This window comes from Oxyura jamaicensis, chromosome 1, assembly GCF_011077185.1.
Source record: "Oxyura jamaicensis isolate SHBP4307 breed ruddy duck chromosome 1, BPBGC_Ojam_1.0, whole genome shotgun sequence".
Lineage (NCBI taxonomy): Eukaryota > Metazoa > Chordata > Aves > Anseriformes > Anatidae > Oxyura > Oxyura jamaicensis.
In genome coordinates this window covers 204,326,803-204,352,879 of record NC_048893.1, presented here as the reverse complement: position 1 = coordinate 204,352,879, position 26,077 = coordinate 204,326,803, and the positions used below count along the sequence as shown (strand labels likewise).

The 26,077-nt window shown below is 52.1% G+C and overlaps 4 protein-coding genes across 5 annotated transcripts; all 4 read left to right on the top strand.

The window, feature by feature from the left end:
• The first annotated feature begins 102 nt into the window (after nt 1-102).
• LOC118169660 (olfactory receptor 52B2-like) lies at nt 103-22,460 on the top strand. Of its 2 annotated transcripts, XR_004752221.1 has the most exons (4): nt 103-486; nt 2,307-3,778; nt 8,756-8,760; nt 22,450-22,460. XR_004752221.1 is itself a non-coding variant. In XM_035331129.1 (2 exons), the coding sequence occupies exon 2, from the start codon at nt 2,344-2,346 to the stop codon at nt 3,316-3,318; it is 975 nt and encodes a 324-aa protein (XP_035187020.1). In that variant the 5' UTR covers nt 103-486; nt 2,307-2,343; the 3' UTR covers nt 3,319-6,635. The 2 variants fall into 2 exon arrangements, 1 of the variants encoding a protein (XP_035187020.1); XM_035331129.1 differs by lacking the exons at nt 8,756-8,760; nt 22,450-22,460 and having other exon boundaries at nt 2,307-6,635.
• On the top strand, nt 9,964-10,920 carry LOC118174578 (olfactory receptor 52B2-like). Its single transcript, XM_035340045.1, has one exon. It carries the CDS (start codon nt 9,964-9,966, stop codon nt 10,918-10,920), a length of 957 nt encoding a protein of 318 aa, XP_035195936.1.
• Nucleotides 16,482-18,251, top strand: LOC118174511 (ubiquilin-1-like). The gene is made up of 2 exons (XM_035339924.1): nt 16,482-16,837; nt 16,958-18,251. The coding sequence occupies exons 1-2, from the start codon at nt 16,482-16,484 to the stop codon at nt 18,249-18,251; spliced, it is 1,650 nt and encodes a 549-aa protein (XP_035195815.1).
• On the top strand, nt 20,497-26,077 carry LOC118169656 (olfactory receptor 52E4-like). Its single transcript, XM_035331116.1, is given in 4 exon segments — nt 20,497-20,632; nt 23,962-24,082; nt 24,972-25,835; nt 25,837-26,077. Coding segments are annotated over 4 exon segments (1,110 nt in total). The 5' UTR covers nt 20,497-20,612; the 3' UTR covers nt 25,942-26,077.

Sequence of the window (26,077 nt, the reverse complement as noted above, 5' to 3'; positions counted from 1 at the left end):
GAACCCCTCCCACAGAGGCACGGGGCATGGGAAGCAGAGCTCAGAGCCTGTTTTGGGAGGTTTCACCAGCACGAGAAGACAGCAGCTGCTCCCTGGGGGACACAACACGACCTGGGCACCAGCGCCCTGGCTGTAGGCACGCGGCCGACTCTGCTGTCAGCCTGCGATGCAGCCTGTGTCTGGGCAGGGAGAGCATGGAAACACTCGCAGTGCAAATGATGGAGAAGCAGGAAATGTCTTGACTCACCTCAGGAGCGTTACCTGTGGTTAATATTTAATGCACATGCAGTTTAAATGCCCACAGGCTGCCAGGCTGATGCTCCTGCTGCGGCTCAGGATGGGGAAGGTCCCCCTGCTGCCCCGTGCCTATCGGGGCTGAGCTCCTCAGTCATGCTGGGGCTGCTGGGGTGCGTTGCTTTTTGCTAACATCGGCGCCTGGGGCACCGCATTCCTGTCTGGAAAGAACCAGAGGCAGTAAATTGGCAGGTGAGAGAAATCTGTTTCCATACCACCGAAAGGGGAGGCGTAAGGGCTCGCTGAACGGCTTTAACAATAAGCACTGGGGCACCAGCAGGCTTTGGTGCCCAGGAATGTTCCCAGGCTCATTTAATTTACTGTTCTAGACCTAGGCTATCTTTATCTGTCTCTGTTGAGTTATTACTGTGTTAATTTCTGCCCCCCCCTGCACAAGAAGGACGTGAATGTATTAGAATGAGTCCAAAGGAGGCTGCAAAGATGATCAAGGGGCTGGAGAACCTCTACAAAGAAAGGCTGAGGGAGCTGGGGTTGCTCTGCCTGGGGAAGAGAAGGCTCCGGGGAGACCTTATAACAACCTTCTAATACCCAAAGGGAGCTACCGGAAAGCTGGGGTGGGACTTTTTGTCAGGGAGCGTAGTGATAAGACAAGGGGGATTAACTTTAAACTAAACTAAAAAAGGGTAGATTTAGATTAGACATAAGGAAGAAACTCTTTGCCATGAGAGTGGTGAGGTCCTGGCACAGGTTGCCCAGAGAAGCTGTGGATGCCCCATCCCTGGAAGTGCTCAGGGCCAGGTTGGATGGGGCTTTGAGCAACCTGGTCTGGTGGGAGGTGTCCCTGCCCATGGCAGGGGGTTGGAATTAGATGATCTTTAAGGTCCCTTCCAACCCAAACCATTCTATGATTCTATGATTCTATGTGACTTTAGTAATGGAAGAAGTAGTTGGATAAATATTCATGATGTGCTGGAGGTCTCTCTACTGACTGATGTTTTCATTGGACTTCTGGCTCATAGAGGGCAACTTCCCTTCTTCATGGAAAAGAGGCTGGACTCAGTGATCTTGGAGGTCTCTCCCAGCCTAGATGATTCTGTGATTCTGTAATTCTATGATAATGTTGAGAAACATCAACATGTCATGCACTCAGATACCCACAGTTGGAATAAAAACAAAACCTTCTGCATGTGTCTGAAGATGGAAGGTTTAGCTTTGGTCCAAATCAAATCAGTTTTCATGGAATCATAGCATGGTTTGTGTTGGAAGGGACTCTAAAGATCATTGAGTTACAACCTGCCTGCCATGGACAGGGATGCCACCCACTAGATCAGGTTGTCCAGGGCCTCAACTACCGTTTTTGGCTCTCTAATCCCCATGGAATGAGAAGAAGGCACTTTATTTATTTATTTATTTATTTATTTATTTATTTATTTATTTTTAAAAAGCACTTTGCATCATTTGTAAATAGACAAACATTCTTCTATGGGTGGAAATTCAGGGAGAAACAAGTCCAGCAGAATTTCGAGGGGCATGTCATGTTGTATGTCAGTCACACCCAAGACACCTAGCCAAGCTGGAACTAGTACAGTTTTTATTCCAGTTTTAACAGTTTCTACAAGGAGTTCTCAGAAATGAACAAGTCACTGATCTGAACAGATCAAGGCACTATTATTTTGTCTGCCTGAAGAAACACACTACAACAAAGCTGAACACAGCCCACTGGCTGTGACTAGGCAAATAATGGTGACCTTACAAGCCTTTTTGTGACAGCGTATAAAGCAGAGATATATAGGACCTGGCCTGTTGCACAGTGCAAGAGGAGGGACAGAGATGTTTTTCTTGCAGACACAGTTCATGAGGGCTGATGGGCAAGAATGAACAGATCCCTCCATACAGTGAAATGCACCAAGCGAGGCCCTGGCCTCATGAACGGCTCAGTTGCAATTAGGACATTGCATGCACTGTTTTTAACATGTCTGGAGGTGGTCATGGGCTGGCTTGCCAGTATGTTGCTGGCTTGCCAGGCATTTATCCTGTTGTCTTTCTTGTAGATAGTAGAATCATACTGACTGTGGGCACAGCAGCACCATGTATGAGCTCAACGAAAGCAGCTTTGATCCCATCACCTTCGTCCTGACAGGCATCCCAGGCATGGAGGAGTCCCACATCTGGATCTCTGTCCCCTTCTGTCTGATGTACCTCACTGCACTGTTCAGCAACTCTGTCCTCCTCTTCATCATCATCACGGAGAGGAGCCTCCATGAGCCCATGTACCTATTTCTCGCGATGCTGGCTCTTTCTGACCTCATGCTTTCTACCACGACAGTGCCCAAGATGCTGGCAATCTTCTGGTTCAGTGCCAGAGAAATTTCATTTGATGCCTGCATTACGCAGATGTTCTTCACCCACTTCAGCTTCATTGTGGAGTCGTCTGTCCTGCTGGCTATGGCATTCGACCGCTATGTTGCTGTCTGCGACCCCCTGCGGTACTCGTCCACGTTAACGCCCTCGGTGATTGGGAAGATAGCGGTGACTGCCGTGGTCCGGGGCTTCTGCATCATGTTCCCACCCATCTTCCTGCTGAAGCGGCTGCCCTACTGCGGGCACAACATCATGCCCCACACCTACTGCGAGCACATGGGCATCGCCCGCCTGGCCTGCGCCGACATAAGAGCCAACGTCTGGTATGGGCTGACGACGGCGCTTCTCTCCTCCGGCCTGGATGTCGTGCTCATTGCTGTCTCGTACGTGCTCATCCTCAGGGCTATCTTCCGGCTGCCATCCCCAGAGGCCCGCCTCAAAACCCTGAGCACCTGCGGCTCCCACCTCTGCGTGATCCTCATGTTCTACATGCCCGCCTTCTTCTCCTTCCTCACACACCGCTTCGGCCACCACATCCCAGGTCACGTTCATATCCTCCTGGCCAACCTCTATGTGGTGGTCCCACCGATGCTCAACCCCATCGTGTACGGGGTGAGGACGCGGCCGATCCGGGAGCGCGTGGTCCGCCTCCTCTGCCCCGCAGGGCAGTGCCCCTGCCCCAGCATGGGGGGCCGCTGCTGAGCGTGGCGGAGGGAAGGCGGGCGCAGGATGGGGTCTGGACTGCAGGGCCAGGAGCTGCTGCTCTTCTTGCCCTGGAGGAACAGACTTGCCTGAGAGGTTCTGGAGGAGCTGAGGGTGATGGTGTTTTGGGAAACACCAGCTTGGCTCATCAGCCTGATCATTGCTGTTGGTTTCTCCTAAAGATGCTGCCCCTGAGTGCTCCATCTAGCAGAGACTGGGGCAAACAGGTCAGGTGAGGAGCATCAAGACTCGTGCTTGCTCATTTGCTGTTGCCTTATTTTGTTTGCTGTCCTACAGCTTAATTTCTGTTTGCTCCTTCACTTGTGAGTGCCTAGACCGTGAGCACCTCGCTGGTCATCAGAGCGGAGCCTGGTTTGCCACCCACCGCAGGGTGGTCACTGTGCTGCTTACCGTGGTGCAGATAATGATCTGCCCTCCTGTCCTCACAGGCACAGCTTGCGTTGCAGAGGGACCCCAGAACCTCCCACTGCTGAACGTGTTTACATGCTGAGAGCCCTGTGAGGTCTGGATGGGCTCCATTTAAAGGATGTTTAAAGGAAACATCCATTAAACCACAATGTCCAAAACTGAATTCAAGGCTCTAGTAGGGACTGCAGAGGGACAATGGTCTCCCACATCCCACACATCCCATAGGAACATTTCTCTCTTTGCAAAAATATGACACTGCTGCAGAGCCCAGTGTGAGGTACAGCACACTTCAAGATCCTTTCCTGGCCGTCCAGTTGTCTGATGACCCACCACCTTGTTGCTCTGCGTTCGATTTACCCTTGAACACCAAATGAACTTTGCTGAGCTCTTTCTTGTCCCTCACATTGGTGTATCTACCAGTTGCATCAGTAATGCCTTGTTACCCAAGGTCTCCCTAAGGCTGTCAATAGTACCTTGTTTTCCCTGAAGCCAGTGGCAATCTGCCTCAATGCAAAGACACAGAGTGAGCACTAGATATTGCTGGAGGAGCATAAGGGCAGTTCTGCACACCTGTGTACAATCAGAGTGTAATTTTGTTGTCAATCTGATCAGCAAGGAGAGCCCTTTTCCTTACCTCTTCCTTCCTCAGCAAAGACAATGCAGGCTTTCATGGCAAACTCGTCTGCTGCCTCCCCTGTGCTGAATCTCACGCATGGCAGCCTCAGAGAAGAGGCTCTCGTCCCAGTGCAGTGAGCACGGGCACTGCTGAAATCTCCCAGGTCCCGTGGGCAGAAGGGAGTGGAGGCAGCACAGCAGACCTCAGGGGGAAGCTTGATGGAATTTCAGGCCTCCTGCTGAAAGGTCAGTGTGCTCTGCACCACTTTCAAGGTGGGCTGTTGTCGTGTCATTATGAAGTGCAGGACCATGGTGACTCCGACAGCAGCAGCCACAGTCCAGCCAGGAAGGGACTGGTCCTCTGTGTCCTCCTCATGGCAGGGTCCTGGTGGCCGTGTTGGCTCAGCCGTTAAATGCCAGAACTGGTGTAACCCATTAGCATTGCTGGGGTGAGGAGGAGGAGGAGGGGATGCACCAGAACTTGGAGACCTTTCCTTCATTTTTTCCTTTGTGTTTTACCAGGTGGGAATTTGAGATAAACACTTGGTTCTCCTTTCTGCATTGCACCCATTTTCTACTCCGTGTCTCGTACACATCACTCAGAGGCAGTGGAGTCTGGGCACCTTCTGTGCCACTGTTGAGCTCAGGGGCTTCCTGAGTCTGGCCAGTGACAGCCTTCCTCAGCTGGGAAGCTGCCAAAGTCTTTTAAATGCAGTAATTGGGTAATTGAGTAATGCCTGAAGGCAGTCCAGCTCCCACAGCAGTGCCAGGATCTGGCATGCTCTGGCCCCATGTCAGCTGTAGGACCTGAAGAAGTGTCTGATGTACTTGTGTCAATGGACCAGACCATCCCATGTTTCTACAGAACATCCTTTTATCCCTGAGCAAAAGGGTGGTGGGCACATCCCAAGCCCACAGCGTGACCGTGCTGCAAAGCCACTCCAGACCCGGGGAAGCTGCCCCAGAGGTGGCCGCATGCCTGGATGCTGGAGGCGTCTCTCTTGGAGAGCTCACCTTGTCTATGTGCCCCACAAAACCTCGCACCCCACACAAGGGGCCAGGAGCCAGTGGCTAGGGCTGGCCTGGAACAAGCCAGCACCCAGGGCTGAGAGCAGGAGCAAGGAAGCTCTGGAGGACCCAGCTGGCTCACGGCTGAAGGACGTAGGAGATGGCAGGGCTGCAGCCACCCAAACCCTGCTCTGCTCTGGGCATCCCAGTAGCACCACTGCAGCTCCAAAAGAGAGGGAAAGAATCACAATTTCAGAATTTAAAATAAAAAAGTGCTTTCCTCTTTCAGCATCTTTCATGTTTCTTGTTTTCTTTGGTTATTTTCTGATTTCATCAGATTGGGGAACCCTGTGACAGGCACAATGGAAACGAAAGCATTCACTAGGAGCTGTTTGCTTAACAGTGATGATAACAGAGCTGGTTAAAAAGCTGTTTGTATTGCTGGGCTTTTTTAATGTCCTCAAAATACGTATGTGTGTCTCTTAGCAAAAAGAAAGAATATTTGCACAGAGCAGCCCACATGATTTCTAATAGGAGACTGAGTTGTCTCAAAGGCAATGTGTCAGGAGAGCAAGCTGGCATAGGCAGAACATGAATACATTTGGGCTGAAATGAGATGCTTTAGGGTCTTTGGGGTAGTCACAGGGGTTACAGCAGACTGGAGGCTGTGGTGAGGTGCTGGAAAGCTCATGACAGCAAGAGATGTGTTTGCTGAATCAGGGGTTTCCTCCAGCTCTGCTTTCCTACCTGGAAACAAGAACTGGTTGACAAAGCAACCCTCTGCTGCAGTTTTCTCCTGAAAGCTTTCTAACCAGCTCAAGCAGCAGTTATCTGCCACCCAAATTTGTCAATATTAAAAGACAATTCTGCACCATAGTGTCTTGGTTACATGGTTCAACTCATGTGGTTATTTCTGCTGCCTTCTTCACTGCTTCCCTTTTCTTGCCTTCCATCACTGAGGAAATTAAGCACACGCTAAGCACAACAAATGTACATGCTAAGCACAGCAAGCACACATGCTCAGAGCACACCAGGCAGTGGTGCTGTGAAGGACCCCTCTATACATGTCCAGGAGGAGCCTTGTGCCATCACCAGCAACCTGGAGCTCGGGAGGAGGTGGCACTGCCTTGGGCAGGTGCGGCACAGATGAGATGCAAAGCAATAGACTTGCTTCAAAGAGCTTCCAAACCAAGTATAAATAACAGAAAATGCATAGGGATCAACAGGTGGCTGCTGGCCCACCTGCTCGGTCTTGGCACCCCAGCGACCAGAACATCACTGGTCTCAGGACCCGCTGACACTTGGACCGCTCCAACGCGTGGTCCTGCAGCGCTCGGGGGAGCCTCTCAGGGGCAGCCCCTCAGGGGCAGGCATTCCTGCAGGTACCCGCATTTTCACCTGGATTTAGTAGTCAGCTAGGTCGGGATGGGCTTTGTGTGTACCGGGGGAGTTCATTCCTTGTACCCTTCTGCTTCTCTGGCTTTCCAGGAACAGCTTAATGTGAGTGAGGACCCAGTTCGGAGCTCCCAGCCCTGGCACTGCTCTGCGCCCTGGATGGATGTGGTGGCTGGGTCAGAGAGCAGCCTGCCTGGGAAAATGTCCCCGAGTCAATGAATCACCAGCTCAGCAATTAATGTCCAAAGGGCATGCATAATGGGATATTAGCCCGTTGATCAGGAAGATTTATATTTCTAACATGGTTAAAATGTTAGCTTAATAACCCACAGGAACTGTGAAGCCAGAACTTCTGCACTTTGAATTTAATTTCTCTCAATAGACTTTTTTTTTCCCCAGTTGATGTGGGCTGTTTGTAGGCATGTTGGGACTGCAAGGACCCTTTCCTGGGGAGGAGGAAGAGATTTTGGCTGAAGTTGTTTGTAGCTGTATCACACGTACAATGTAAATGAAATTACTTTGGGACGTAAGGGGAAGTCAATGGAGTCACTAGGAGAGACCCACTCAGCAGTGAGTGCGTGGGCAGGCTTACCATGCTTCCACGCTCAGGAGACTCGAGCACGGCCCGAACTGAGACCGGTCTGTGCTGAGTCAAGCCCTAAGCATACGCTTTTATGGCGAATGCTCTTCAGCTGCGTTTGAGTACTTCACCGAACTGAGGCCGAGATAAGCACGGCATTCGGCCTGAACAAAGCCTCAAGTGTTCTCTGTTTAAGTACCGCATTTCCATTCCTTTTGCTGCCGTCTACAATGGTGCTTTATTAATTGTTCTTCATCTGCAGACCGCTGTGGGTAATGAATTCTGGTGGCAAAGCTTAACGGCTTTACTGCATCTCACCTCCATCATCATAATGTTTTAGCAAATGTTAATTAATAAAAATCCCCAGTATACTTCATAAGTGGCAGGCAATACATAGCACATCCTTGTAAGCTGTCCTGCCTTCACTGGTTTGTTCTGATGTATGGGAAGTCCCTGCTGGTCCCCAGGGGTCCTGGGCAATGCGAGGTGGCTCTTCCTCTGACCCCAGTGCCCGGTCTGCTCAGGGTTTCTGCAGGGTTCTGAGAAAAACCATCAGAAACATCAGACCAGTAAGCCCATTTCTCTCCTGTGTCTGGAAAGCTGTGCAGAGGAAAAGGAGCTGGGGGTGCTGATTAATGCTTGCCTCAACACAAGCCAGCAGTGTGCCCAGGTGGCCAAGAAGGCCAGCGGCATCCTGGCTTGTGTCAGGAGCAGTGCAGCCAGCAGGGCCAGGGAGGTGATCGTCCCCCTGTGCTCTGCTCTGCTGAGGCCGCACCTCGAGTGCTGGGGTCAGCTTTGGGCCCCTCACTGCCAGAAGGACATCGAGGCCCTGGAGCGTGTCCAGAGAAGGGCTGTGAAGCTGGGGAAGGGCCTGGGACACAAGGCCTGGGAGGAGCGGCTGAGGGAACTGGGGGGGTTGGGGCTGGAGAAGAGGAGGCTCAGGGCAGAGCTTATTGCTCTCTGCAACTGCCTGAGAGGAAGGGGGGGGAGCTGGGGGTCGGCCTCTTCTCACAGGTAACCAGTGATAGGAGCAGAGGGAATGGCCTCAAGTTGTGCTAGGGGAGGTTTGGGTTGGAAATGAGGAGACATTTCTGCTCAGAAAAAGCGGTCAGGCGTTGGAATTGGTTGCCCAGGGAAGTGGTGGCATCACTGTCCCTGGGGGTGTTCAAGGAGAGGTTGGATGTGGTGCCTGGGGACAGGGTTTTTTGGGTGATTCTGGTGGTTGGGGGACAGTTGGACCAACTGTAATGATTCTATGTTTCTATGATCCTATGGCCCTGGGAAGCCTTCAGGAGCCAGGAGCAGGCAGTGATTTTGCACAAGCTGCCATGGCTGGGGGGGTTGGGAGGGGGGTGTGATGCTTCAGCTGATTCACCAAGGCTGGTCTGGGGACAACTCAGAGGTCTGCAGGACTCGTGTAGTCCCCACCCAATTAGCACTACCTGGGGACAATTAGCTTGTGACAACCACAGTGCTCTTGGGATGGCGCTAGGAGCACAGCTGCCAGTGCTGGACGCAGCACAACCACTGCAGGACTGTGTGGGGTCTGACTGCTGACCACCTAACACCTGAAGAGCACTGGCTTGGAGCTACTGCAGAAGTTCACCTGTAAATTTTCCATACCCTCTAAAATAGCAGTCCAGGCAGTTCAGAAGGTATCACTCTTTGTTCATGGTGCTGGCTCAACAGCACCCTGAAAAGCAACAGCTGCTCAGAGCCCTGGTTTGTGCTCTGTGGGCATAAGACAGGAGGTGGAAGCCCCTGACACACAGCTCCTTACCCCTCGTGGCACTGTAAAGTCCCTTCAGACCCTGGGCACTTTGATAATGCCCTGCTGCTGGTGGCTTTTAATTGCATCCTTGTTTATCTGATGAGGATTTCTCCAGATACCTGGCTGAACAGACGCTGCTGTCTGGGGATCCTGCACAAAGCAGAGTTGGATGGAAAGGGCTCCCTTCATGTGCCTTACATGCAGAGGATGCGTTACAGACAGAGATTTTGTACAGGCAGCCAAGGACAGGACTGAACCAGGCTCCTTGTGTCCTGATTTCATCGGTAGCTTCCAAACTGTTCTGACTCCCTGAAGCTGGGTGCTCTTCAAGCAGGATCCCTGAGCAGGATGGACACTGCACACACCTTGCTTGTGGCAGTCATAGGAGAGTAGGGAATTCTAAAAATATTTCCAACCCTGAAGATTTTTCAGTTACAACCTGAATTATAATCATAACCAAAAATGTCTCCCAGAGAGGCATCCCTGTGACTGATGACTCAGGAGCACATCTTCTGCAGATTTTGCTCTAGTTCCCAGCAGCTGCAGGCAGTTGGAGACAGAAGACTCTCCTAACTTCAAAGACTCAAAGACCAGAAATGAGGCTGCCAAGCTCCAGTGAGGGGACTTGAATATTGGAGGGAAACCCTGGTAGAGCAAACTGCCCAGTATTTAGCACTTCTAGATGAAATATCATTCATAAGGTAAGTGTCTGAGCCCTGAGCAGTGATAATCACGAGCTCAGCTCCTGTTTGTATCCTGGGCACCGTTTAGCTGCTCTCAGAGCCTTTCTTCCTATAATTACACAGCAACTGCAAGCAAGAAAAAACGTGAAGCACTGCATTGAGTCATGCTGGTGACAAACCTGTCAGAGTCCCACCCTGCATTCTTCACCTTGGTGGGGATACCCGGGATGGAGAAGTCTCACACCTGGATCTCCATCCTGGTCTGCTTGATGTACACCGCTGCCCTCCTTGGGAACACTGTCCTGCTGGTCACCATCGTGAAGGAGCACAGCCTCCACCAGCCCATGTACATTTTCCTGTGCATGTTGGCAGTGTGCGACCTGCTGTTATCCACTGCCACTGTACCCAAAACCCTCGGTGTCCTCTGGTCTCTCTCCACCCGTATCTCCTTCAATGGCTGCCTGGCACAGATGTTCTCCGTCTATTTTGTTTTTGTGGCAGAGTCGGCCATCTTGCTGGCGATGGCCTTTGATCGCTACATCGCCATCTGCAACCCGCTGCGGTACTTGGCCATCCTGACACGCTCTGTTGTGGTGAAGGTCGGTGTGGCGGCCTTGGCCAGGAGCTTCTGCATCATGTTCCCTGCCATCTTCCTCCTCAAGCGGCTGCCCTACTGTGGGCACAGCATCATGCCGCACACCTACTGCGAGCACATCGGCGTGGCCCGCTTGGCCTGCGCCGACATCTCCGTCAATGTCTGGTACGGGGTGGTCGCTGGCTTCCTCTCGGCCGGCTTGGACGCCATCTCCATCGCCGTGTCCTACGCGCTGATCCTCAGGTCCCTCTGGGGGCTGCCTTCCCCACGTGCCTCCCCCAAGGCCCTGCACACCTGCGGTTCCCACCTCTGCGTCATCATCATGTTTTACATGCCGGCCTTCTTCTCCTTCCTAGTGCACCGCTTCGGCCACCAGGTCCCCCGACATGTCCTCATCTTGCTGGCCAACCTCTACGTGGTGGTGCCGCCCATGCTCAACCCCATCGTGTACGGGGTGAGGACGCGGCCGATCCGGGAGCGCGTGGCTCACCTCCTCAGCCTGGGGGTCTTGGGCAGGGGTGCGTAGCTCTTCACTGGCACCGCCAGCAGCACCTCCAGAGCTCCTCACGCTGCGTTGTATCACGGTGCACTTTGCAAGGCGGGCTCTGCCTGTCAGCATTTTCATTCACATTTTAAGCTGCATTCATCCTGTCCATGGCCCTTGGGAGCTGGGGTCAGGTCCAGGCAACTTGTGGGCAGGCAGCCCAGAGGGGCTGGTGGAGGAGCCACCAGGCCTGCAAGGCTTCCTCAGTTGATGCCAGGCTCAGAAAAACAGAAGGAAAGCAAGTCCTTCTGCCATGTTCCAGTACTAAAATGGAGAAATGGGATGATCAGAGGAATTTGACACTGCTCAGTTTGACATCAGTTCCAAATAAAGTAATGGAAAAGTGAATATGAGACTTGATCAATAAAGTGCAAAGAGGCAAGGATGCAATCAGTGGCAATCAGTACTGATTTCTGGTGCTTAGTTTCCATAGAATCATGTCATTTCATTTTCCAATGACTTCCGTATTTGGGTGATAAAGTTACCCGAGGGCTGAATAACACTGTATTTATTTTTTCCTACAACATTCAGATAAAAAACTCATTATAACAAACAGATAGTCAAAGAAACAAACGATATGCCTACTTATAAATAAAGAAGTTGTTAATGGAGTTTGGCTAACTGCGAAGTCTTGATGCAGTGATAGTTTCCCACTGAGAGCTTGATTTCCATGTATTTCTGGGGAGATTCAGCAGGGATTGGACACCAGCTCTGATACTATATATGATTTTATCAGTTGTGTAGAAACAAGTATAGAATCATTGCTAATGAGGTTTTTAGATGATGCAAAGACCAACATAGCCATATTGCTGACAAAGGAGAGGCTGTTACACAGCCAAGTCAACAGAGGTGGATGCAAAGTATTGCTCAGGAGGAGCCAGGTGCAGGAGGTGCAGAGAAGGGGCTGCAGCCCCTTCCCCTCTGGGGAAACGCAGGGGGCTGAGGGGAGGAGCACTTTGGTGGGGGCTCTTGGGGTGATGCTTGGCCGACAGGCCGAGTCCCAAGGTGTTCCCACAGCTGTGCAGGGGCGATGGTGGCAATGAAGGTCCGTGTTCCTCTCGGCCTTCTCTCATGTCCTTCCGCCAGTCCCCAGCAGCACATTTCTGACAACTGTTGGGAGGCTGGGAAGGGCCATGTGTGCATGCTGCAGCCCCCTCCTCGGGGTGGGGAGGGAACAGGGAGGCTGGAGCTGTGGGGGCTTCCCGGAGGGACCCCGCTCCTTCCCCAGCACGCCCCAGCACTGCCCAGTGCCCATGCAGGAGCTGCAGCGGGGCTCTGTGATAAAGACGGGGACAAAAAGAAAGGAAGAGCACTGGAAGAAAACAGCACTTTGAGCAGCTTTGCTCTGCAGCAGTAACGTCTGAGAGTTGTTTCAGTGTCCCCTTGTAGGGAGCAGGAAAGCAGGGCATCTCCCAGGGTTGTGTTGAGAAAGACGAGGTGGGGTGACCCCAGCGGAGTTAAAGGCTGTGAGAAATCAACCTTCGGCCCTAGGAACTGCTGGGTGTCACAGCCAATTCCTCTGAGCCCGCTGAGCAGACCCACGCATGCCCACCTGTGCTAACCATGGTGGGTGCTCAGCGCAGGTGAGTCTGGGGGGGAGACATTTCATCCCAAAACCCACAGGAGCCAAACTGCCGCCTGACCAGTGCAGGAGAGCAGCCTCAGCGATGCTCAGAGGCACAGCACTGATGGGGTGCAGTGCAGGGCAGGGCAAGGGCTGGGCCCAGGGCTCTGCTCTGGTGGCTGGGGCACTGCAGAGATGCTGCCTGCACAGCACAGGCTTGGGGAAAAAAGCACTTCGGACTAGCAACATGTTTACATGAATTTCCCCAAAAAATCCCCATTGCTGGGCTTGGGGGAGGACAAGCAGGTGAATTCTAGCCTGGCTCACCTGCCTGTGGCTCATGCAAAGCCACAGGTTGCTTCAGCCGTGAATTGGCTGCCCAGGGAGGAGCAGCCGAAGGTGGGCTGTGCGCTCAGCGAGGGGCTGGAGTGGCTCGTGGTGGGAGTGGTGCTGTGGTCCTGCCTGCTGCTCTGGGGTCACGACTTGAAAGGCAGCAAAGATGTCTTGGAGGGGAGGGAGGCACGACAGACATATTGTGCGAGTGCAGGAGAAAATACTTGATCTGTAATGGGAGCAAAACATTAATTTCTGAAGAGATGTAGAGGCGCCTTCATTGCAGAATGGCAGTCCCAGGAGAAAACATCTGATGCTGAGGATCATTGTAATGCCCTTGAGAATGATGAATTTGAATGACTGGAAAATGAAGCCAGACATATTCTGATTAAAAGTAAGAGCATATTTTGAATAGTGGGAATAATTAACTGCTGTGAGAAGCTCCTGAGAGCAACAGTAGTTTTTCCAACAGTGACTATCCCAATAATATGCCCATGTGGAGAATGGAAGTTATTTGGTACAAAGCTGCACTCCCCTGAGCGCCACCAGCACCTGCGCCAGCAGCAGCACCGTGGGTGCCAGCGGAGGTGCCTGCAGCAGCACCGCTCACCTGCTGGGGCCAGGCTGCTGCTCGAGCACTGTCCTGGGTGGGAGCAGAGGCACCCGTGGCAGGAGGGTTCTGGAGTGTGTCCTGCCAGTTCACGGCATCCCCCAGTGGCTACTCATCCCCACAAGAAGGGGATGCCCTTGCTGCTGGGGTTGGGGGGGTCCCAGCAGGCAGCACTGTCTGTGCTCTCCAGTCGGTTCCATGGTGTCTGAAAGGCCCTGGGGGGCACCAGAAGCTCTGCACAAGCTGCAAGCTCCAATTCTGAGTCAAGAACAACCCCCCCTCTCCTCTCCCCCCCCTCCAGTATGAACAATGTCTGAGGAGGAGCAACAGCTTCTAAACATGTTGTAAAACCACAGGCAGTTCCTGGGACAGCCTCCAAGCCCAGCAAGCTCCAGAAATCAAATTCCGGGGAGAACCAACGCTGCTTAGGTTAATGACCCTCCTTAATTGGGAGGGATGTGCAAGAGTGGCTGGGAAAGTCCTTCCTTCTGAGTTTCATCCCAGATTTACTTATCTCCTGATTTATTAGCGGAGAGGCACTATATAGGCACACTATTGGCATTTAGGATAAATCAGGGATGGAATTTAGGATAAATCAGGAAGGAATATCCCAGCTGTGAGACTGCCAGGTTGTTCCAGGGGGTGCAGCAGGGGTGAGCTGTGTGAGCCTTTCAGCATGGAGCTGTGTGGTGGCAAACAGGAGGAAAAGGGTGCCAATGGAGTGATGGAGGGAGCAAGCTGGCACCGGTAGGGGTGTGTGTGCCAGCACAGTCTGGTCAAACAAATAATGGCAGAGGAGCTCTTTGTTACTGCAAGCAAGTGTGCTGGGGCTCTGGACGTGCTCTTCACCTGGCATTCTGTCCAGAAGCAGAAGCCATACCGCACTCCAGGGAGTTACCAGGTGACAAGACTAGTGTCCTTCAGGTGTGAAACAAGCTCTACAAATGGGGGAGTTTTTATTTTTTGGGTTAAAATAACACTTTTGTAATTTATACATTTGATATCAACATCAAATAATCTAAAGGCTATGAAAAAAAAAAGACTGAAAAAGTGAAGCTGTAGTTCTGATATGCACCTGGATTTTTATATTGGCTCCATGAAAGTTAGTGTCTGAAGTTTACTGATGAAGAAACTGAGCAGTAGCCTGGGAACATGTGGTGGTTTTACTCGGGTGGGCAGCTGAGCTCCACCACAACCACCCTCTCACTCCCCCTCCTCGAAGAGGAATGGTGAGAAAATATGAAAAGGGCTCAAGGGTTGAGATAAGGATGAGGAAATCGCGCAGTAATTATCGTGACAGGCAAAACAGACTCAGCATAGGGAGATAGTAAGATTTATTGCCTATTACTAACGAGCTAGAGAAGTGAGAAACAATGGAAAAACACCAAAAGCATTCCCCCCCCCCCCCCCCCATCCACCCTCTTCCACCTCCTCCCCCTGAGTGGCGCAGGGGAACGGGGCAATGGGGGTTATGGTCAGTCTCTAGCACTTCTTCGCCACCTCCCTTCTCGGTCCCTCTCGTCCCCTGTGCTGTGGGGTCCCTCCCTGCAGTCCTTGCTGAACTGATCCAGCGTGGGCTGCCCAGAGGCAGCAGCTCTCCAAGAACTGCTCCAGATATGGGTCCGTACCACGGGGTCCATCCCTCGGGAGCAAACTGCTCCAACCTGGGTCCCCCACGGGCAGCAGCTCCTGCCAGGTCACCTGCTCCTGCGTGGGCTCCTCTCCACGGGCTGCAGCGTGGAACCCTGCTCCCCCGTGGCACTCCATGGGCTGCAGGGGGACATCCTGCTTCACCAGGGGCCTCACCACAGCCCGCAGGGGACTTCTGCTCCGGCTCCTGGAGCCCCTCTCCCCCTCCTTCACTGACCTTGGCGCCTGCAAGGCTGTTCCTCACTCCTCTCCCTCTCCCAGCTCTGTGTGGTGCAGCGTTTTTTTTCCCTGTCCTAAATCTGCTCTCACAGAGGCACAAACAACATCACTTACTGGCTCGGCTCTGCTCAGCAGTGGGGTCCTTACCTAACACGGGGCAGCTTCTAGATCCTTCTCACAGAAGCCGCCCCCATGGCCCCCTGCTACCAAAGCCTTGCCATGTAAACCCACTACAGAATGGTGAGAAGTTTTTCCAAGCACCACATAAACAGGAAATAAAGAATGGGATGAAAGGAGAAATTTGCCTCCTTTTGGCTTTGTTTTGAAACAAGCATTGGCTTTCGCAGCTGAGTGGGGTGCACTGGGTGGTGGTGGTGTTTCCTGGCTGAAGAGGGGAGGATGCCCCGGGCTCGGGCTGAGGAAGGGGGGTATTCCCTGCTCAGGCAGCTGTACTCGGGGGGGGGCTGGCATGGAGGTGGCACTGCCAGGAGTCTGGGGGGGTCAATGCTGACCCGGGTGTGCATGCTGGGCTGGCAGCAAAGCCTCAAGGGGACCCAAAGGCTGGCAGGCACCAGCCTGTCCCTGAAGCAAAGCTGGTGGAAGGGGTGCTCAGTGGTCCTGGCAGCATCACAGCAGGGCTGGTGGGGCCAGCCTGCACCGGGCCGGTGGGCTGAAGTGGTGGAAGTGGTCCTGGAGTCCCCTCGGCCCAGATTTTCCCGTGTTGCAGTCTCCCTGTGTCCCTGAGACTCAGTTGGCTGTGGATGGCAGAGGTGAGGGTGCCCAAGCTCGTCTCCAGGGGAGGTGCCCCCTCCACGTGCCCTGCTGGTCTCTCTGACACCAGCGTGATGTCACAACACGGGGCTGGCAGCGTGGCAGGGCTGCGTGGGCAAGGGGACGCAGCGGGACAAGGAAGATGGGGCGACCCCTGGGGTGCTGAGCAAGGGGAGCAGCTGAGCAACATCTGGCTGGTATGTGCACTCTGGGCGCACGGCAGGGAGAGGTGGTCCTTGTCCCCGTGTCACTGCTCCCTCCTGGCAGCTGTCACCACAGCAGGCACAACCACCCTCTTGTTTCAGCTGGCAGCCACTGCCCCCCGTTGACTCCCACCTTCTGCCAGTGCCTCTGCTTTCTGACAGACTGAAGCACAGCCCCGATCTCAAAGCCACCATGTCTGAAAGCAAAGGGGATAGTCAGCCTCTTGTCACCACGGATTCCTCAGATATCATCAAAGTGACTGTAAAAACCCTCAAACAGAAGGAGCAGTTTGAGGTTGCTCAGAGCAGCACCATCCAGGAGTTTAAGGAAGACATTGCCAAGCGTTTTAAAACTCCCCCTAATCTCCTGGTGCTGATATTTGCTGGAGAAGTCCTCAAAGATCAAGATACTCTGAGCCAGTATGGAGTCCACAATGGGGTCAGCATCTACCTTGTCATCAGGTCCCAAAAGAGATCACAGGAGGGCCTGCCAGATCAAGGAGCTGCAACCACCCTGATGCAACCTCCCAGCCGCAGTAATTCCAATTTGTTCTTCTTGGAAAGCATAGCTGATCTGCAAAACCCAGGCCAGAGCCATCAGAATTTGTCTGAGCTGTTGATGTCTGGCCAGGAAATAGTGGTGCAGACCATGAAAGAACTCATGTCTAGGATCCTCAGTTCAGAGCTGGATCTGAATACCATCAACAACAGCATGTTTTTGCAAGGGTTCCTCCTTGGGGTGACAGGTGTAAATATCTTAGGCCTGGACTCAGCAGATGTTTCAGACCTGGTGAGCAGCATTGAAGGACAAGATGTGTTTGTGAATGGCTTGATAAGCGAGGTGGTGCAGAGCACCTTTGTGCAGAACATCTTTGCCAATGCCAGCCTTGTCAGGGACATCATCATGTCCAACCCTCAGGTGCAGCAGCTGGCTGAGCAAAATCCCGAGATTGGTCACATTCTCACCAACCCACACACAATAAGGGAAATATTAGAGGCCTACAGCAGCCCTGCTGTAATGCAAGAGATGGTAAGGAACCATGACCTGGCCATGAACAACCTCGAAAGCATCCCTGGTGGGTACAGTGCTCTGGAGCAGCTCTACAGGGAAATTGAGGAGCCCATCCTGGATGCTGTGCAGGCACAGATAGGCAACAACTTGTTTGCTCCACCAGACAGTAACCCGTCCCTGAATGGAGCCCAGCTACCAGCCCGGACTGAAAACCGGAGGCCATTACCCAACCCATGGGCTCCGCGGTCCAACAGAGCCAGTGATAATGTATGTGACTGCGATGGACAATTGGCAAACAGCGGCACAGAGGAGAGTCTTATTGTGCTGAGTTTGGGTCCTGCAGCAGGTGTGGTGGTCTCCAGCTCAGGGGAGGCCCAAAGCATGGTCCAGCAGCTAACAGGAAACGCAGAACTCATGCAAAACCTGGAGGATGCGTTAACAAACCCCAGTGGTCCAGCACAAATGCTGCTGAATAGCGATCATACATCAAGAATTGAAAACTCTCTACCGCAAGATCAAAGTGCACAGCAGCTACCACCAGAGATGGAGAACGCTGAGATTTCGTCCTTGCTGAGAAACCCCAGGGCACTGCAGGCATTGCTGCAGGTCCAGCTGGGATTACAGATCCTCACCACAGAGGCACCAGATTTCATGCTGAGTTTGGGGGACTCGCACATGGAGCTGGATCTGGAAAGCATGGACGACTCGACACAAAGCAATGAGTCTGAGGATGATCTAAGTTTGGTGTCAGAACAGGGTGAAGAAGAAGATCAGATAGAGATGGACAAGCAAGCACCACAGATCAGATATGAGAGACAAATGCAGCAGCTTCATGCCATGGGCTTCCAGGACCAACGTGCAAACTTGCAGGCTCTGATGGATGCAGAAGGTGAGATCAATGCAGCCGCTGAGATACTGACAAAAGCACGGTCATCAAACAAGATACCATAACTGCTTCATCCAAATGATGAACCTTGTTTGTTGACTGTGTTTCATTCTCATCGTACATTAAAGGTAGCAAGGTGCATAATAAGAAGTTGTGTGCTGTAGCATTCTTCAGTCTATGAGAATTAATTCCCTCTTAGCTGCAGGGATATCTTGCATTCAGAAATGAGGAGTTCTGTGCTGTGGAACAGTGAAGGCCCTCCCTGAATGGGGTGCTACCCATTTGCAGATAGAGTCCAGATGTATACGCAAGTGAAAAACATGCCAGCAAAAGACACCAGGGAGGTAAAATATACATTTTTTACAGGTTAGGAACTGAGTTTTGGAGATCATAGAATCATTCAGGTTGGAAAAGACCTCTAAGACCATCAAGTCCAACCGTTAACCTAGCACTGCCAGGTCAACCACTAAACCATGTCCCTAAGCACCACATCTACATGTCTTTTGAAGACCTCCCGGGATGGTGACTCAAACACTTCCCTGGGCAGCCTCTTCCACAACCCATTCAGTGAATAAATTTTTCCTAATATCCAGCCTAAAGGTCTCCTGGTGCAACTTGAGGCCATTTCCTCTTGTCCCATTGCTTGCTGCTTAGGAGAAGAGACCGATCCCCACCCCATTACAACCTCCTTTGAGGTAATTGTAGAGAGTGATAAGGTCTCCACTGAGCCTCTTTTTCTCTATATTAAATATCCCCACTTCCCTCAGCCATTCCTCATAAGACTTGTTCTCTAGACCTTTCACCAGCTTTGTTGCACTAGTGCTGAAGACCAGATGATAAATGAGCATGGCTCCCATATGGACTCCAAAACAAATGGTGGCACTTTGACAGCTGTTTTTTTTTTTTTTTTTTTTTTTTTGTAAAGGCCCTAAAGGAGAGAGGCAGGGAGTACCTGAGCCACCCAGCCTCATCCCTGCCACTGCAGGCATCAGCTTTTCTTCTGCTGAGCAAACTGTTTTGAAAGTCAGTCTATCATTTCTGCCACTCCTTCTCCTCTGGGAGTGAAGTTCAAGGGTTATGGTGAGGGTTATGGCAACTATCCATGATGGTTATAACCTAGCTTTTCATCTGAATATGTTCACAGCTGATTTCTACCCACTTATTGTTGCACAGTTTTTAGTTTCATGCACTAGATGAGAGTTTCTCTGATTAGCAAATCCCAAACCCTTTGTGCTTTCCCCAGGGTCACCCACAGCACCAGGGATTAAGATACCTTCTGCAAACCGTTCCTTGGGATCAGGGCTGTCTCTTTGTATGTCTTGTCCCTTTTGCTTTGCTGTGTGTGAGCCTGAGGCAGTGCACAGGGCAGTGCCATATGCAGCCATCATGCTTTTTAAAGCCTTGTCTTTATAGCACAAACCATGATAACCGATTGGGAGCTTTAGGGGTTTGAGATTTGATGCTGCAGACCTGCCTATAATGACTCAAAACGGTGGTGTTAGGGAGATGGAGCAGCTGGGGCTGTGCTTGTCTGGAGCTTCTTCCCTTCTCCCAGCCCTGCCCTGGGTGAGCAGGGTGAGGATCAGCCCAGACCCTGCTCTTCAGCACCTCTGCCCAGTTCTGCTCCAGTCCCATCCCGTCCCTCCCCTCCTGCTCCTGCCCTTCCCTTCTCTTCTCTGCCCCTGCATCCAAGCAAAGAGTCTCCTTCCTCCAGCTCCAGCTTTCCCACTCATTTCTTTTGCAAATGTTTCTCTCCCAGCATCCTTCCTTTACAAAATGTCCCATGAGAGGTTTTCTACCCATTTCTTTTTCCTCCTCCTCCCCCCCATGGCTCTGCAGCCAGTAACAAATTTAGACTTTCTGTGTTCTATCCCTCCTTGCTATTTTGCATCTTGTTTTTCTTTTCTCCTCTCTTCACCTTTCTGGAGGTGGTTGGAGGATCAGTCTGGGGAGATGGGCTGGGTGCTTGATGAGCTGTGGCTGGAAAATGTCCTCCCTGTAGCAGACCCCATGCTGGCGGTGCCTTCGTCTGACCTGCCGTGATAAAGCCAACCCCCTGCAGCAGCAGCTGCCTGTGGTGGTAGCTGACAAGCTGTCTTTCTGCTGGTGGACTTCAGCTCTTCCCCCCCAAGAAGCCAGTCTCAGCTTCAGCCATAGGGATGCGATTGATGCCTGTGGCTGGTGGCCACTGGCTTGTTGTGGTCCCCGTGCAGCAGCTGTGGCCTGAGGCATGCTGCTTAATGAGGTTAAGAATCTGCAAACCTCCCTGATGGTAAACGCTGCCCCTGCTGCTTTGGGACTATGCGCTGTGAAATGTCTCTGCTTTGGGCCATGCCCATGGAGTCAGGTGGAACATCTGCTGCTAAGGTCTCGTGAAGCTGAACACGTGCACAGAGCTTGTGTGGCCTGTCCTGGGCTGTTCATCCATGGCCGATGACGGAGTGAGGTAGGTGCACGTGGTGGAAACTGAAATGTGAAGATTTGACGTGAATTGGGCATCCAGCCTCCTCCTGCAGCCTGTAGAGATGTTGGCACAGCTCAGTGAGCCCAACACCACCTGAGATGCCTTTGGGCATCTGAGATATCCACATGGGGCTGGTGGGTGTGACATGGGACTTACCAGATACTTGTGTCCTCTAGATGAGTGGCTGGAGATGAGACAGGATGGAATAGAGCATCTCAGAAGGTGCATTAAAAATGGTGAACACTTACACGCAAAACGCTGTTGGAACAAAGTATTCCATTAAAATGCTCATGTTTCAAATTCAAGTATTTTTAGGGTTTCAGTTACAATAAAGTACTAAATTAATAAACGCAGATTTTTTTTTTTTTTTTTTTTTTTTTTTTTTCCCAACAAAAATGTCCCTGTGGCTTTGCTCAGCTTCTGAGTGAGATGTTTGATGTGAGCTGGGAGCTGCTGGAGGAGTGTGATCCCTTGTAGTCTGTGTCGCAGGGAGCATAAGAGCCATCTGTGCTTGCAGGACAGCAAGGACTCCATTGCTTCCACATCTCCTCTGCTTGTTCTCAGAGGCGGCGGGGCTGATAAGCATCAGCTGCCTGCCTTGTTAGCAGGCTGGTCCTCATCCCGAGAGCTCGGCTTCTTTAAAGGTGCCTGGGCACTAGAAGACACAGGGGGTAGGGTTTGTGACACGAGGTGGCACCAGCACTGAAGGGGCTCCTGCAGCCCACTCCCAGGTCTGCCCCTGTCCCCCCTCACAGTGACTGTGCTCTGGTCCCAGCCGGGTGCTGGCCCCTCTGCAGCCCTCGGGGTGCAGCAGTCCCAGTGCCTGCCTCCTGGACAAGCCTGAGCGCTGAGCACTTGTGGCTGGGGGCTATGCACGTTGCATGCTGCACACCACCACTGCTCCAGTAGAATTACTTTTTTATGATCAAAACCTTACTCCAGGTGTGTGTGTGCTGCTGGGTCTGTGATATCCACAGCTGCCCCTGCTTGTTGGCCACTTCGTACTGAAGTGATTCAGCCTGCAGAAAGCAGTTCCTACAGACTAATGTACTGCTCACATCCTGTGCATGGTGAAGTTCCTGAGGGGCTGCTGACCTGGGAGGTGGGGCAGAGGCCAGTCACTTGTGCTAGCAAGGCTCCCAAGCTTGTCCTCCCACATCCCCCATCCCATACAGGAGTGCAGCCCATGACTGTCCTTCATCACTTTAGGGTGATTTGAACTCCTTCAAATTCCTTTATTGCCGTAATCACTGAGGGCATGATGTATCATGTCCAATAATCCATTCAAAAAGCAGGTTGCTATATATAAATGCATGTTCAACTATTTGCCAAAGTCACTGCACCCAGTTTGTACGGCTGGCTGCTGGGCACTTTGGATGAGCCACAGCACTCTTTCAGATCTCACTGTGTCTGCCTGTCTGAAGAATGTCTGTGGCTTGCTGCTGCCTGCAGTGACACTGTGACAGTCCAGCCAGGGCCCTGGGGACAGGCTGTGCAAATGGCACAGGTATAATTGTGCAGACGCCGTTCTGGGCGCTGGGGACCTGTCAGCGCTGAGCAACGTGCTTGTAATGCGCGTGGTGCACGAGGGACCTGGGGGAAGATCCCTGTGCCACTAGCGGCTGCGGGGCACTTTTGGCGTGACGCAGTGGGAGCAGTGCCTCCACCCGGGCCCCGTGCAGCCAGTACAAGGGCTCCACGCTGCAGCCCTGCCTGGCCGCTGCCATGGACCCGTGCTGCTGCGGGGTCGAGGACCTGGTGAGCTGCTTGTGCTGCATGCTTGGGGCGGGGGGATCTAGGACAGAGGGACCACATCCCCAGTTTCCAATAACCTGGAGAAGCACCTTCCCTCGTTGGTCAGCCAGATCGGCTGCTCTTAAGCTGAGATAACATGATTTTGGGAGCGAGGCTGAGGTGGCGGGGCAGGGGCAAGCTCCATGCAGGGTGATGCCCACGGGGCAGTGCAGTGCTCACCTACCTGGGGCAGCTGCAGCACTGAGCATCTCCCTGCCGTGGGAGAGCTGTGGACATGTTCAGGCTGTGAGGGAAAACACTCCTGTTATTTTCATTCTCTCATCTGGAGACAGCAAGTCACTAGCAGACCGTTTTCCCCTGCCCCGTTCTGTGTCCCCAGCTCCCTTCCAAAGGCTGGCGGATTGTGAAGGCTGCCCCTGGGGCGGGGGCTCCATGCACTCCCCCTCTGCAGCTCAGTGAAGTTGCTGCTGTGCTGTAACCGGGCAGGCAGCACACCTTGTAGCTGTTTGCTCCCCCCTGCAGTGGGTGGGGGAGAGACTCAAGAAAAGGTAAAAGTGTGAGAACTCATGTGTTGAGTTCTGAACAGTTTAATAAGATGGAGAAGAAAATAATACAAAACCAGGAATAAGCAAAGCAAGCGATGCACAATGCAATTGCTGAGCACCCGCCAACTGATGCCCATCCGGACCCCGAGCAGTGGCTGCCCCCCACCTCAGCCAACCCCCCAGTTTTATATTTCCATCTGATGCCATGTGGCATGGGATTCCCCTTTGGCCAGTTGGGGTTGGCTTTCCTACTTCTGTGCCCTCCCAGCTCCCCGTGCACCCCCAGCTCCCGCACTGGCGTGAGGGCAGCGTGAGGAGCACAGAAGGCCTTGGCTCTGCGTGAGCACTGCTCAGCAGCAACTGAAATGTTTGTGTATTATCAGTGGTATTCTCATCCGAAATCCAAAACAGAGTGAAAACAGTACTCTGGAGAAAATTAACTATCCCAACTGAACCCAGGACAGCTGTATCCTCGATCAGAGCCCTTGCTTCTGCCACAATGACAAGAGATCAGGCCCCCTTGTAATCCTCAGGCAGCTCTGTGGGAATGTCAATATTTCAAGTTACTGCATTTAGTTCAGTTAAGCTAAAAAGATTTTAGGAGTAAAAGATACCAAGGAACTGCTTGGAGGTAGTTGTAGAAGACACGTCCTTTGTGAGGTACTGGTGTTAGTGCAGCTTTACAGCGGTGACTAGGCGAGGAAGGGTCTGCTGCTGAGGGGTCCCTCTGGCACAGAGCTTCTGGCCGCGCTGTGATCCCAACCTGCAGGGGCAACGGGCCCTTGTTTGCAGTTCAACATCTGGAGTTTGGCAAGAGGTGGCTAGCTTTTAGTGTAACAGCAGAGTATATATACTATTAACATTAGTAGTGTTTTCCATCTGTTAACACGCCTATTTTTATTTCATGCAATATTTATAATGCATTGCTTTAATTCATTTACGGCATTAGATAGTTTTTAACTTCACTGTTTTTTAAAGACTGTCCACTGTTATGTTGTTTCTATGGAGCAGGTTCCTTGGACATGGAACTGTGAGCCTCTCTGATCATAAGCTGGGAACCAGCTCCATCTTTAAAAATGCAATTGCTTTCTCATACATGGAGTCACTATTTCGGTATGCAGTAACCTCACAGGTATGGTTTTAAGTACTTGCAACACTTGTTCATCTCAGTTGCACTACGGGTAATTCCTATTTTGAGTCTTGATTTTTAAGAGCTGACTGACTATTGCAGAAGCTGCTGAAAAAGAGAGGCATCCCACTCTACCTTGTGCGGGCCTGAGGATGACCCAGCCTCCTTCGGCCCCTCTGCAGGGCAGTGGTGCAGCCCTGTCCTTGGCTGCTGGGGGAACTCCAACTCAGGGTCTTCCCCTGACCCAAGAGTCTTTCCAAGAGCCTGGTTAGGTATTATTGCCACTTGACTTGCACTGACAATGAGGTGCAGAGTGAGCCAAACCAGAAGCTTTTCAGTCCTAAAGCCAAAAGGAACGGGAGACAGAAGTCTGGAGATGAGGATGGAGAATGGACAGCCAACTTCAATCCTAGAGCTAATTCTGTCCTAACCTCATGTGAGTCCACGTACCTGAAACTCCCAATTATCCCCTCTGCAGGTCCTGATGCCCAAGAATATCTCGTGCATCCCTGCAAGCACTTGACCTTCCTCTTGTGTTGCATGACTTACTCCCTCTACTCCTGACTGATAGTCCATTGGTTTCAGGTATTTGTGCCGTACGGTTTGATTCTGTTTCCATTCAGTCTGGGCTACTTGGAAGAAAAGTACACTTATACCATCTTAAAATCAACTGAAGAGAAAATCTGGACACTGCCACTTACACATAGTAGGAGTACATGAGTATAAGTATGTGCTGCAATAGGTTGCAGACCACAGGTCGTTCTAGTTGGGGTTGATACCTGCTGCTGTGGCTGTTAGCTGATCAGCAGAGGTGATACTGGCATTTGGTAGTGGTGGAAGAGCTTGAGCACGTGCAATACCATTCTGCAGTGCTTTCTGTCTTTGCTTTCAGGTGCAGCTTATGCCACCATTCAACCTTAGCAGCTTGACTCCAGCAACTTTCATCTTGGCTGGCATCCCGGGCATGGAAAAGTCACACATCTGGATCTCGATCCCCTTCTGCTCTATGTATCTGGCTGCCCTGCTGGGAAATGGTGCCCTGCTGTTTGTTGTGAGGACGGAACAAAGCCTCCACCAGCCCATGTACCTCTTCTTGTCCATGCTGGCTGTCACTGACCTGATGCTCTCAACCACGACTGTGCCCAAGATGCTGGCTCTGTTCTGGTTCAGCGCAGGGGAGATCTCCTTCGGTGCCTGCCTGACCCAGATGTTCTTCCTGCACTTCAGTTGCTCGGCAGAGTCTATGATCCTGCTGGCTATGGCCTTTGACCGGCTTGTGGCCATCTGCTACCCCCTGCACTATGCGGCTGTGCTGACGCAGTCCGCCGTTGTCAAAACAGGGCTGGTGGCTTTGCTGAGAAGTTTTTGCACCATTTTCCCGTGTGTATTCCTGCTGAAGCGGCTGCCCTACTGTGGGCACAACGTCATCCCGCACACCTACTGCGAGCACATGGGCATCGCCCGGCTGGCCTGCGCTGACATCTCCGTCAATATTCTGTATGGCCTTGCAGTGCCTTTTGCAGCAGTAGTGCTAGATATTGTGCTCATTGCTGTCTCCTACGTCTTAATTCTTCAGGCATTATTCAGACTCTCTTCCAGGACTGCCCGCTGCAAGGCTTTCAATACCTGTGTCTCGCATGTTTGTGTTATATTTCTTTTCTATATTCCTGCTATTTTCACTATTTTAACTCACCGCTTTGGTCAGGAAATCCCGCACCATGTCCACATTCTGCTGGCCAACCTGTACGTGCTCTTCCCCCCCCCTGCTGAACCCCATCGTGTATGGGGTGCGGATGCGACTGGTAAAAGAGAAGTTAAAGAAAGTGTTTCTCTGCCCCTCAGTGCATTTTCTGCAAGAATAAGAGTGAGATGTCACTCTGAGGAAGTAATGAATACCTCAGTGGGACTTGAAGCCCACCCAAATCCTCCCTCTTGGCAACCACAAATGGGGAGCACAATGCACACCCCGCAACACTTTCCCCAACAGTTTATAGAAAA

Coding starts and splice junctions, on each gene's coding strand:
- LOC118174511 (XM_035339924.1), top strand. CDS start 16,482: ATGTCTGAAAGCAAAGGGGATAGTCAGCCTCTTGTCACCACGGATTCC. Junction 16,838..16,957: donor AGCCGCAGTAATTCCAATTT/GTTCTTCTTGGA, acceptor ACTCATGTCTAG/GATCCTCAGTTCAGAGCTGG.
- LOC118174578 (XM_035340045.1), top strand. CDS start 9,964: ATGCTGGTGACAAACCTGTCAGAGTCCCACCCTGCATTCTTCACCTTG.
- LOC118169660 (XM_035331129.1), top strand. CDS start 2,344: ATGTATGAGCTCAACGAAAGCAGCTTTGATCCCATCACCTTCGTCCTG.